The sequence below is a fragment of the Alligator sinensis genome, unplaced genomic scaffold, assembly GCF_000455745.1.
Source record: "Alligator sinensis unplaced genomic scaffold, ASM45574v1 scaffold104_1, whole genome shotgun sequence".
NCBI lineage: Eukaryota > Metazoa > Chordata > Crocodylia > Alligatoridae > Alligator > Alligator sinensis.
The window spans coordinates 1515412-1528385 of record NW_005841867.1 but is presented as its reverse complement, the minus strand read 5'-3'; the positions used below and the strand labels follow the sequence as shown (position 1 = coordinate 1528385).

The 12974-nt window shown below is 40.9% G+C and overlaps 1 protein-coding gene across 1 annotated transcript in view; it reads right to left on the bottom strand.

The window, feature by feature from the left end:
• Positions 1-3474: 3474 nt before the first annotated feature.
• The window catches only part of BOD1L1 (biorientation of chromosomes in cell division 1 like 1), a 62930-nt gene continuing 53430 nt past the window's right edge, over positions 3475-12974 (bottom strand). The window contains exons 23-28 of the mRNA XM_025192546.1: positions 11250-11289; positions 9873-9907; positions 9676-9760; positions 9075-9231; positions 6022-6165; positions 3475-4834 (exon numbers count right to left, since the gene is read on the bottom strand). Of these exons, the coding sequence (XP_025048331.1) occupies positions 4726-4834; positions 6022-6165; positions 9075-9231; positions 9676-9760; positions 9873-9907; positions 11250-11289 (570 nt within the window). The 3' untranslated portion in view covers positions 3475-4725. The remainder of the gene's footprint in view (positions 4835-6021; positions 6166-9074; positions 9232-9675; positions 9761-9872; positions 9908-11249; positions 11290-12974) is intronic.

Genomic DNA, 12974 nt, shown 5'->3' with positions numbered 1-12974 from the left:
CAGCAGGAAATAAGCAGAAGGAGGCATCTGAAATCCTGCTCTTTGAAGCTCAGGGCCCTGCCCTTGGGGGCCAGAACCCAGCATCCTTTCCTAAGGATTAGTGCTTACAGCTGCTCTTTGAAAGAATGAACCTCTCACCCTTTTCTTTCATCACACAGCTGGAAGACGTGCTGGTGCTGCCCACCCTTTACAGAGAGATTAGAACTCGTTCAGGAAGTGAGTCCCACTTCCCTCCTCATCCTAAAAGATTTCAAATTTACCTCTCCCACTCGCAGGCAAATACCTAAAGCAACAGTCTGTAGCACGTGGTAAGGAAGGGAGCCCTCTTTACCCCTCCTAGGGAAGTCGTGCTAGGGCAGAAATAAATGCCATTCAGTGAGGCCAAAGGAAAGCAAGGATGAAAGAGGGGTTAGCCTGTAGGCCCAGTGGCAGGGCGCTGTCCAGATGAGGGGAGTTCTAGGTTCAGTCGGTGCTTGGAAGCCACCGTCCCCTGCTGAGTGATAGTCAGCCTCCCTAGTGTGCTTTCTTCCTAGCCCCATGAAGCTTCAAGACATACAAAAAATTACAACTCTTGGTTCCAACATGACACCTTTTATTAGACCAACTGGAAAATGGCAAGGAAATTGTCCTTTTCTGCAAGCTTTTGGGATCAAAGTCCCTTCATCAGGCGTTGGGAAAAGTGTAGATGGTACAAGATAGTAAAAAGCCCCATAGATAGGAAAAAAACTTCATTTTTGCATAGAGGGAGCTGAAGATGGAAAGCTGTCTCCCCCTAGGTCCATGAGAGTGTCTGTGGGAGCTGTGCTGAATAGCTCTTTGATGTGTAGTTTTTTTGTATGTCTTTTTGTCTCAGACCCACACGGCTACCAAGTACACCCATTAAGCTTCATTCCTTTTTGCATGTGGCACAGCTTCAACAGCAAAATCCCCCCCACCTAGCATGAGCGCTCCTCTGGGAAGTGGCAAATGTGGGTTTGAACTCCTGCAGCTAAGGGGGTAATCCAACCCAGATCTCCGACTTCCTGGGTAAGTACTTGGAACATGAAGTTACAAGGACAATGGCAGCAATTCTTCCTTCTCCTCAGCAGGCTGTTAAAGATTAAGCAGCCAAAGATGCAGATTGTGGAGGGCCCAATCTTGTCAGTGTGTGAGGGGAGCTTAGAGCAGAGCTGCTGAGAGCTTAAGTACAATTGCTGGGTCAGACCCCGGAAGGTACTTGGAAACCACAGAACCTAGAGCCCAGTGGGGCTTAAGTAGAAGCTAAGCACTTTAGTACTCCAAACAAAGCAGGCGCCACACGCACACCTCTAGTTGCTTCTGCTTGTCAGTTCAGAGAAATGTTTACAGCGTAGGATAAACTTAGATCAGTTTTGGACTTAAGTACTAGGGCTGTGTAAAGCTTCAGTCTCTGGTTCGATTTGGAGGAGATTTAGCCCAATTCGGTGGCGGAATCTCCGAATGTGAATCGAATCAGGAGACCCTTTAATTTCTCCAAATTGATTTGGAGAAATTCAGAAAGATTTGGCAATTCAGGCAGACAGCTTTAAATATATATATATTTTTTTTACATGCCTCAAGGTACCAGGCAGCTCATGAATGCTGCGATGGTCGGGCGGATGCAGCATCCCACAGGAGCGGGGGTGGCGGTCCCCAGCATGCTCAGCAGCAGACCCAGAAGTGGACCTGGAAGTGAACTAGGAGTGCTTCTGGTCTGCCAGGGAATGCACTGCCCCCACCCCAGCAACTGGTGCCACCCGAGGTCCCCCTGTGGCCAATTGCTGAGCTTGGGGTCACAAGGGAGCCGCCTCCACATGCTCGGCGGTGAACCCAGAAGTGGACTGGAAGTATTTCTGGTCCACTTCCAGGTTCGCCACCAAGCACACAGGGACACGCCTGTGGGACACTCCATCTGCCCCAGCATTGCAGCATTCACAAGCCGTGCCTGGTACCTTAAGTTATGTAGAAAAAACATTTAAAGCTGTGCCTGTGGCCGAATTGCCGATTCTCTGAGTCATCCGAATCTAAAGATTCAATGCTTTGGCCAAATCGCATTGGGGACAGCGATCCAAATCAATGAATCAAAACACTGTCCCCGATTCGGGCCAAATCCAAATCAAATACGGCTCATTTTGCACAACCCTGTTGAGTACCCAGTCTACTTTTATTCTGGTTTAGGTATCAGATTTGTTTTTTTACATCTGGCCTAGAGGCTCTAACAGAGCAAACAGAGGAAGGAATGGAGGATTGTCATGCTCTGGAGGAGGAAATAGGGGAACATGGAGCCTTTGGCATCATAGGAGTGAGGAAGTTGTAGAAAGTCTCTCAGACTACAGAAAGTATGACATGTTCAGCACCCTACTTATGTTTCAGTATACCAAATCTCTGTAAAACCAGCTGGCTAAGCACATTCTATTTTCATTTGAATTATTGGTAAACTATTAGGAAATATACTTACAGTAAGATGTAGATTTCTGTGGCGATGCAGAAAACCCAAAAACCAGTAATTGGGGCTAGTGCATTTGACCCATCAGGAAGTCCTCTTTCCTGTATTGCCATGGGGCATTCTTACCTTTGGACCCTTCTTGTTCTGCTGCTGTGCCACAGCATGTATATGTCAACCTTTAGGGCATTATGGCCCTGCAGTCAGCCTCCAGTTAAAATGTGATACTTCAGGCACAAGCTTAAATGCTTTGCTGAACTGGACCCTAAATAAGGCTATGAAAAAGATTCAACTGGTTTAATTTTAATATAATCAGTTCCCATTGGAAGACTGCTTTTGGAATCTCAGGACATGGGTTTTGAGCGAGCCCTCTAGAAGTATTATCTTTACCAATTTTAGTGAACGTAACAGGAAAAAACAACCTAGAGTAAAAAAAAACGCACAGAAGAAAGGTAGCAAAATAGGGTGATTGGAGTAGTATTGGAATCTGTTGTTAGTGCCTAAATACGATTGAGGAACTGGACCCTTTAGCAACTAATAAGTATTTCTGCTCAAAGATGTAAGTTCATCACCTGGAAATGGTCAAGAATATAAGGGTCTGGGTGTATTAATGGATGACCACAAGCCACCAACTTGATGCAGCTATGAAAAATGAGATCCCAGGATGGATCGAGCAAAGTATTTCCAGCATAGATTGAAAAATATTAATGCCATGATACAAGACGTTGTACCATGATAAAAGATGAGGCCTCATCTGAAACACTGCACACGTCTGGTCATTCATGTTCATGACCTACGAACAAAAATTGGAACAGCTGCAGAAAAAGGCTACTAGCATCATCAGGGGGCTGAAGAGCCTATCATTTATATGAGAAGCTCTTATGTTCCCATATATAGTGCCAGGGTAACATGGTAGAAGTTGATGAAAAGGAACCGATTACTTACGTGATTAAATCCAAGCAAGTGAATGTGTAAATGCAATTTTTTTGGTAATACAATTTAAGTTAAAGATACCACAAATACTCCACTCGGGTTTTGGGAAACATTTTATATTTTTCATATAAAATTCTCAGTAAGAAACAAAGTATATCTGACAGATGTATCTGCCTTACAACAAGTCAAAAAAAAAGAACAAAAGAAAAAAAACCCTCAAAGCACAGAATGCCGATTTTAATTATAAAACATAATATGAACAAAACACTTAAAATAATCTCAGATTATTTGGCAACTCACATCATTACAAGACAAATTTGATCATAAGAAAAAGTTTAATTTTATGTACAACTTAACTTGAACATTTGCTCTTAAGGGCATTAAATATGTTAAAAAAAAGATTCTGGCAATAATACCAGGTTCTATTTTTAATACCTGTGTATAAAATGTAACATAAAATGCTGAAGCTCTATACTTGCTAGAAGTGACATTAACTTCAATGGGTCCCTCTTCATGGAAAAAGACAAAAAACACTGAAAGAACAGTTGTTAAAGTTGTAAATAAAACAGTGTACTTCAGAGCAGTTTTGGCTGAAGTAGTCCGAGTAAACCTAAATTAGTACTATTTACTTCTTTGAGGTTGGTTGTAAAAATCACAGATGAGAATATAATCTAAAAAGATTACATTTTTAAATTTTATATGCAGTCACAACTGTGAACAGAAAGGAACAGGAGTCCCCTTCATTACACTAATCTACTTTAGTACATGCGAGAGAATACTTTGCCAACTGTCTGAGCATATTTCAGAGAATTTCAGGTTTTAGACAGCCCTGAAAAAAAGTTCCTACTCATGGCTGCATAGGCTTTAAAATATATAATTAGAAAAACCTACCGTATATACTAAAAGTTTACAGGCCAGTCCTCTCCATACAATAAATAAGATGTTCATCATTGATTAGATTCATACACAGAGTAAAATACAACCTATTTTTACAAGTTTATTTACAAAGAACATTAGTAGGCTCCTTGGTGCCTGGTGGGTTGGAAGCATCTGTATTAGCACATCATATTGGGAACCCCCAACTTTCCAAGTCAGTGTTAAAATATATAACTACTTTGTTTTTCATTCAGATACAAAGTAAACTTATTTTTATATCTGAAATAAATGTACATAATATTCTGTATAAACAATAGTTTATAAAGCTGTTTAAAATGTAACTTAAAAAGTTCTGCATCTATTAACTTAGACCTCTGAAACAAGCACATGCAAATCCCTTTTCTTAAATAAAAATAGAAGCAGAGATCTCTTTCTTTTCTTACAATTTTTCCATGAATGGCATTGGCTGGTAATGATTATCGCTTTGTTTTTTTAAGTGGCGTTTCATCAGGTTTCTGCTGGCCTTTTCTGCGTACCACTGTTGGACTGGCTTCCCTTTTACGCTTGGTAGGCTGCATCTTTAACCTTAAATAACAAAACAAAACACAATCATGTTTACGCTAAGCTCAGAATTTTTGTAGTTTCAAAGGAGTTTTGCGTTTAGTCTTGTTCTGAGAGTAAACTGCAGCTGTCCCATCCAAGGGCAGACTGGGAAACATGATATCACAGAAGTCATCACTATATAATATGTTCCCTCAGTTGCAAAGCGTATAGGACAATTCTGCCCGTACAGATCACACTTTAGCGTACTGAAATAACAAGCCAGTTTTGCTAGTTAGTACAGCAAATGTAGGGTTGGTCTCTCCTCTCCGTTATTTTGGGGGTAATTTGTTCCCAGAACAGAGTACAAAATAGGAACCACTTGAGAGTGTGCAAAAAAGTAACCCAGGCTTGAATTTCTTGTACTAAAAGAAAAAAGGGAAGGCACTTCACTTCATACCTCATCGCCATTTGCCAACCCACACAAGCTGACCATGATCCAGCCCTAAACACATGGCCAGAACTCAAACTCTTGGGCTTTCACACAACAGTAGGCAAATAACATCTACTGAAATACAATTTCCAGCAGTTGATTGCTGCTTTAAGTTTTTTTTTTTTTTTTTAAGTGGTAGATGTTGCTCAATGCCCAGTTATGATTACTAGCCAAATATGGGTCTCTATGGAAGATGAGTATTTCTCTGGCTAAACTACACCACCACACAACAATTATGTCCCACCTTATTACTGTCATGATTTCTGAAGATGGTTTCACATTTAAAAAAAAGAAGACATGTTTTTCTATACTCCTCTCCCACTGCTTTCTTTTCTTAAAATTCAGTATGTGGGGATTCTCAAGCCTTACTTCCCCCTTTCCATCAGATGATCTTGAAGCACCTCAGCAGTGATGTCAGTTGCCACTCTCCTTGCCCCTGCTAAGAATGTAATCTTTTCACCCCAGGAAGAATTTGAATGCAGATTAAAGCCTTGTGATATCACTGTTCAGATTCACCCAAAAGCAAGTTATGATCGAATATTTCAAATGCAAAAATAGGAACAGAAAAAAAAATTGTAGAGAAGAATCCTTTGCATCCTTTCTTGATCCATCAGAAAAGCAGGGAAGGCCAAAACTAAATTGCCTTTCAGCTTTCACATAGTGTGTTCCATGCACAGAAGAAAGCTCAACCTAATGATATCTAAAATAAATAATAAAATAGCTTAATTTTCATACTTACTGTGTCAATAGAGGAGATTTGCTAACTTTTATATCACTAGGTGACTTTTTTTTGGCTGCCAACTTCTGGTGTTTGCTGGGAGAAACTGGACTTGGGCTGTTGCCTTTAAAAGTTGCACGTGTAGTTGGCTTGCTAGGCTGTTTTCTGCAAAGTTATCAGGAAACATTATAATAAAATCGAAACCATAAAAAGTGCTTTTAATCAGGTCATCTTCAGCATACATACAAAACGTGGGAGGACAGAAGTATAGAGTGTGTGAGACAATGGAATAAATAGTGTCACTAAACAACATGGTAGAGTCGCAAGGGAAAGTTGGAGGTAATACAAATGTATTTAAAACTCTAAAGCAAAAGTCATGCTTTTAACATGAAAAGATAATAATCATAAAAATATTGTTGATCATTTCACTATTCAATAAAAAGCTGGATTTTTTAACTAGCAGAGGGATGTCCAACTTCAATGTGAAGCCACATCAGTGGGGGCTAGAGACCATGGACCCTGGGATGCCACTCCCAACCCCCACCCCACTGTGCTGCACACACAGGTTCCCACTTGCAACACTATGCACCCCTGCCCCCATTCCACTGGGCCCCTGCCTCCCCAGTGCACCTTGCTCTATCTGCCCCCTCTCCCCTGTGCCACTGCTTCCAGGCACATCCCCTGCTGCTGTTCCCCACACCCCTCTGCTGCAACATAAACCCAGGTGCCCAGACTCATCCTTTCTTTACTGGCTGCAAGCTCCCCTGCTACACCATGCCACTCAGACACCCTGAGCGGTGAGTTCCCTAAGCACTGGAGGCTGTGCTGTGTTGCACCACTCCCCTGGCCCTGCCCTACCCCTTGGGGGCAGGAAGGGGAAGCCAGCGGGAATGGAAGCCTCTTCTAGTCAGAGCTGTCCATGAATTCCTCCAATTTTAAATTAATGTCCGCCAAGGTTCCAATTCTATCTTTGAAGGCAACAAAGCTCAGTCAAAAGTTCCCCTAACTGGATTCTTTGGTTCTTTGGGAATTTTATATTTCAATATAACCATAAGTGTAACTAATGAGGTATGTATTTGGCTGCAAAGAGGATGCTTTTTCATTCCCACTGCTATATCAGATCCACCATCACATACTTTTTCAAAGATGGGTAAGACCCATGAGAGGAAGGGAAACTGAACTCTTGGAGAATGTGTACAAATGTGATCTTTAGCACTAAGAAACGACATCCCTCTAAAGTAAAAAACAATTATTTCAGCACTACAGATCACAGCTGTGTTCATAACAGATTCACTTTAACAATATTTAGGAGAGAGAAATTAAATGTTGAGACTTGTAGTTCTGACTCATTTTTTCTTTTGGTACAAAAGAGATATACTGCCCTCCCCCAGAGGACTGCATGCTACTGGACCTCAGTTAGAAGCCCTTTCTTCCTTACTAGATTGTCCACACTTTGTAGGCCCTGAAATTTGGAAAAAACACCCAAAAAACAAGACACCTAAATCAGGATTGTGAAAAAAGACATTTGAGTGTTTATACAGTTTCAGCTCTCTCTGACTGGGGGAAGACGCCCTTCAAGCTTGCTCAAGAATATCAAGAGTCTGAATCCGAGCTCTTTAGGAAAGAATATTAGGACTTTTCCAATTCTGGACAGGACCTCCTATCTTCAGGACTGTTACAGACAGTTAGATCAAGATCTCCTGAGTTATCATGGAACCTGCATTTGGAACAGCCTGAAAAACTAGCTGGAGTGCTTTGGCAGGGTTTTTCAAATGAAAATTTGCCCATGCACTGCCATTAAGGTAGAGACTCCTGAAACCAGCCTTCCTGACATCTCTGGTGTCCTGAACTTTTGAAGGGTAAAATAAGCCTTACATATTACAGTCAAATGATCCCTGGAAATTAAAATAGCATTCTGTATCTATGAACCCTAACTGCAACACCCCAATATTGGAATGAAGAGATCCTGTGGTTCTCTCAATTGACCAGTCATTTGGACAAGAGAAAAAACTTGAAATCTCATTCTTGTGTAGCTGTATTTCTATGGCCATGGAACATTTCAAGGACAAATACAGTATGTGTTTAGTCCAAAACAACTCACTGGTAGTGCCAATTCCCAATAAAAAAAATCCAAATCCAAGACATATCAGAGAGGTAGGATGTAGTCATATTACAAATAAACTGCTGATTAGTGCCTACATGCCCTCAACAAGATGGAATACTGAATTTATGATGGCTGAATCTGTATTTCATGGAAATATCCTGTTAGACTTGAAACTATTTATTGAAGATATCTTAAAATACTCCAATATTGGAAAGGCTACAGCACACACAGTACAGGATGTAGAAAGCCACACTCACTCTTCCATTAAATTGAGAAATATGTATCTACTACAGAGCAAAAAGTATAGCATAGTATAGAAAAACAAACAAAAAATACCCTGGAACTGCGGCTCAGTTTCCAGCTTCATAGAAGAAACCACTCATACTATGATAATAATTTATAAAAACCTAATTAAAGCCAGCTTTCAAGTTTCTTGTAGATGCAACAACTTTACAGGATACCAGATATGTGACTACAACATGAGATGCAATGTTTGAGGGGGTACAAACTTAGCTCCTATACAATCACCAACACACATACACACAACCAACCCACCCACCCACCCCCATCTCCCAGGACTGAGCAGTTTTACAAGACACATAAATATATTAAAATGTCAGCTTCTGACACACTATTTAACAGCCACATACTGTTAAACAGGCTCTCTCATTCCATCATTCTCCTTCCCTGCTTCATTTTTGTATATTGGAAAACATGCCCATTTTCAGGTGAATGGAGGGATGGATTGAAGAGTCTGATTGCAGGAAACAAAAGCCATTACCGTGAGTTGTTAGCTACGGGTCAACCTGCTAAACAGCCTGCTTTTTGGCAATACTGTTACTGTTCTGAATAATTGATAAAATATTTTTAATAATAGGAGTTTTTAAAGTACTTAAGAGGGAAAGGTTAGTAAATATTGAGTGTTTTTTAAAAAAAGCTGGCGGCAACTATATTGGCCAACAAATATTACCTTTGAGCCTCTAGTCTTGTGGCTGATCTAGTTGTGGCTCCGGAATGTGCTTCATCATCTTCATCACCATCTTCATCTTCATCTTCCTCCTGATCTTTTGTTTCCTCTTCAGTAGTAGATGCTGACTTCCGACGTTTTCTTTCTGGCTCCAGTGTTTCTGTCCATGCAAAATTGTACATATGTGCTATAATTTCCGAAAAGGCCCTCCAAAAGGATATAGACACTTAGTTTAGAAAAGGAATTAAAAATGGAAGTTGTGAGTAGAATAAGTAATTTTCCATTTCCTTCATGCTTCAACACTTCTAATTCACACTTGTTTGACTTAATCTCTCAAACATATTCGCAATAGTTTACTTGTGCAGTTCACAGCCAGATTTCATAGAGAAATCATGTGGGTTTATAAAAGCATCTGGGATGTACCAATTCTGACATGAGATTACAGCAATTTACACATATTTACATAACATTTACATTTGCTGCAACTCAATGATTTTCTCTAAGAATGAAAAATACAATAAAGTTGATCCTGTTACAATTTAATGTACATCCAGGCAGTGAAATCTTTTCGATCTGTTAAGAGAAGTACCATTTCAGGTCTTACCAGTTTCCTCTGCCGGAATCGGAGAACGTTTGGGCTTTCTTCCTCTTCGACGCACCATCACCTCTATTTTACCTGCTTCCTCCTCCTATGAGGATAAATGAAAGCAAACAAGCCTAGACTGATGACATTTTCATGGAAGGCAGCCTTTTTCCATTATATATTCCTTACAAGCTTGGAGTAAACATGCTTACACTTACATTTGCAGTTTCTTTCTGAATTGACAAGTCCTTGGCTAAAAAAACAAGGAACAAAGTAAGAACTCTGCACAAATGAAACCTAAACTTTACATTCCTTTAGCAATCAAATGGTATAAGAGGGGGTTGTTTTAAACTGTTTTCTTTGCAAAAAAATATCCAGAGCAGTTTGAAATATATTTAACATTTCTCTATAAATTGAAGAAAGCTTTTCATAGACAGAAATCCTTCATAATAGGAGTAAGGGCTCCTGGTAAAAACAACTTCTTGTGTTGTTTTGTTTTGCCTCAGAATTGCTGCCTGAAAGCCAAGTTTTCTGTTTGCTCGTGACACCATGTGTACAGAAGGACCACTCTTAATTCAAATTACCAGAATTTATGAGAAGACAGATAAATCAGTAAGTATTACTAAAGTACTAAAGTAGTAAGGATTTCAACTTAATGCCAACAGACTTAAAAAAATAACAATGCAAAAAACCCAAAAACCGTAGATTTAAATAAAATCTTGAATTTGGAGTAAATTAAATCCATTTAAAAAAGAAAAAAAAAAATCACCTCTTAAACTTTAATAGAAATGCAATATAGGGAATTCTAGACCTATGAACTTTTCCAAGCAAAGCATTTTTAAATAATACTGTTACTGTTCTGTTTTGCATAAGTGTTAAAATATTTTTAATACCACGATTTTTAAGTACTTATAAGGGAAAAGTTAGTTAACATGGAGCGTCTTTAAGGTAACCCTCCAACAATTAGAATCAAGACGTAGAACCTTAAAACAAATTTAAAGTTTTCCAAGTCTATAATCTAATAATTGGGTGGGGGTCATCTTCAACTTTGAAATCATCTTAGATTCAAGTAAATATGGTAATTCATTAATAAGCACTTTCCAGTAACAACCACTAGTTGAAGCTAAGGAGTTTTAGCTATAAATCCACAGTCACTTAACAAAATATTTGTGAAAATTCAAGTAGGGGAAAGTTTTCATACTTAATATCTTACTAAATTTCCTAGAAGATGTCACTAAAAAACAAGGGCTGTTTTTATTTCACTGTATACTATTTCTGTGAATTTCTGTCTGTATTTGCTCTCCAGCACTTACAATTTGCATGTTCCACACAGTCATATGTTCTGTCATGTATTGCTCCCTAAAAATTCAGAGCAGTACTGCTCTACTAAGTTGGGTTTTTTCTCCTTTTTCACTTCATTGTAGACTCCGTCTTCTCCAGTACTTTTATTTACATTATATTGAGGGGAAACGATTTGAATTCAGAAGCAAAGCTTAGGAAGGACACCAAAGATTCTGAAGTGTAAGCCCTTATGAATTTCCTGCCTTCCCTTCCCTTATATTCTGCTTGAATAGAACAATGATTTGTTTGCTTACCTGTTTGAGGAGTGTTTTCTTCAAGTGCAGAAGTTGGAGACTGTGTTCAAAATTAAAAACGAGAGAGATAAAATGCATTCATAAAAATAAACAGAACTAGAAAAAATTAATGTTGAGTTCATAAGCATTAAAAGTTATATTAAGATAAAAGCAAGTTTCCAAATTTGGAAACGAAAAAATCTGACTGATACACAGAATACATCATCTTGTTATGATTTCTATGAATTTAGAAGAGGGGCTGAAAGGGACCTCCAGAGGTCATCTAGTTCAGTGGTTCTCAAACTTTTTTTTTTTTCGCGGACCACTTGAAAATCGCTGAGGGTCTCGGCGGACCACTTAATTTCTGTCATCAGAAAAAATAAATCAACTGCAGGGCCAAGTACAGATATTCTCGATTGTTCCACAACCTTTCTGCGTACTACCTAAATGGAGCTCGCGGACCACAGTTTGAGAAACTCTGATCTAGTCTAACCCCCGCCTGCCTTAGGCAGGATCATTCCTATCCAGATCATCCAACACAATACACAATCTAAACTCTTTGTAAAACTACTGTCAACTCTGACACAACATGAGGCATAAGACCCTAACTTGCTAACACTTATTTCATATCCTCAAAGTTATTAGGGTGTTGCATACAGGACTGAAAACAACTCATATTAAATCAGTTTTTAGAAAACCAACTGCATTGCCAGTTTTTATAGGCTAAAATCCATTGCTTAGCTTCTGACGAAACAGGTTGTAACCACAAAAGCTAATGCCTCTCTGAATGAGTTATACTATAAAGGTACCAGCCTGTCCTGCCTTCAGCCTAAATTCAGCCTAACGTGGCTCACTCCCTCTCTCTATTCAAAGACAATATAAGAACATAATGTCTAAGGTGGGGTCTCCAACCTTTTTAAGTAGCTCACTTGTTGAATTAAAAAGCAACCCAAGATCTACTGTGTGCCATCCCTTCCCGCCCCCGCACTGCAGGTCAGTCTGTGTTGTGGGGAGGGAAGGGGAGGAGCAGATTGAAGTAGAGGGAGAAAGTGATTTGGGGGTGCACCCTAGGCCTCTGCTTGTGCCACACTCCCCCCCAGCTCCTGCTCTTGCCTGTGCCCCACTCCCTCCCTCATCGCTGGGGTCTCATGCCCAGCGGTGAGGGAATGGGGCTGGGGCAGGGGCAGGACATGCCTAGCCAGGGCAGAGCGTGGGACAGAGCCGCGAGTGACTTGCCTGGAAGGCATGGGGAACAGTGGCATGCAGCCTTGGAGGGCATAGGGGGCATGTGCCCCCAGACCTGCCTGCAGGGTGGGCCAGGCTGTGCTTGGGCTAGTTGGTGGTGGCGGTGCTGGGAGCAGGGCTACAGGGGTCACCCAAAAATTCACTGTAGCCCTCCCAACCCCCCTCCCAGCACTGCCATTGCATGCCACAAGAGCAGTGCAGTCCAGCCCCGCAGTGGTAGGAAAAGCCTGGCACAGCCCTCTCAGCCCCAGCCCGCAACAGCAGTCCACCCTCCTCCCCTATGCAGATCCTGGGCACATGGCCCCTATGCCCTTGGGGAGGGGGGAAGGCAGGCTCTTCCTGGTAGGAAGGTTGGGCCATGTTGTACTCGGTACAGGTGGCAGCAGCACTGGGGGTGGGGGGGGTGCGCTATGGCAAATTTTGGGGTGCCTGCAGCCCCTCTCCCCGCTCCGAGTGCTGCCCCTGGCCTGGGCACAGCCTAGCCCAACACCCCTGCTGGGA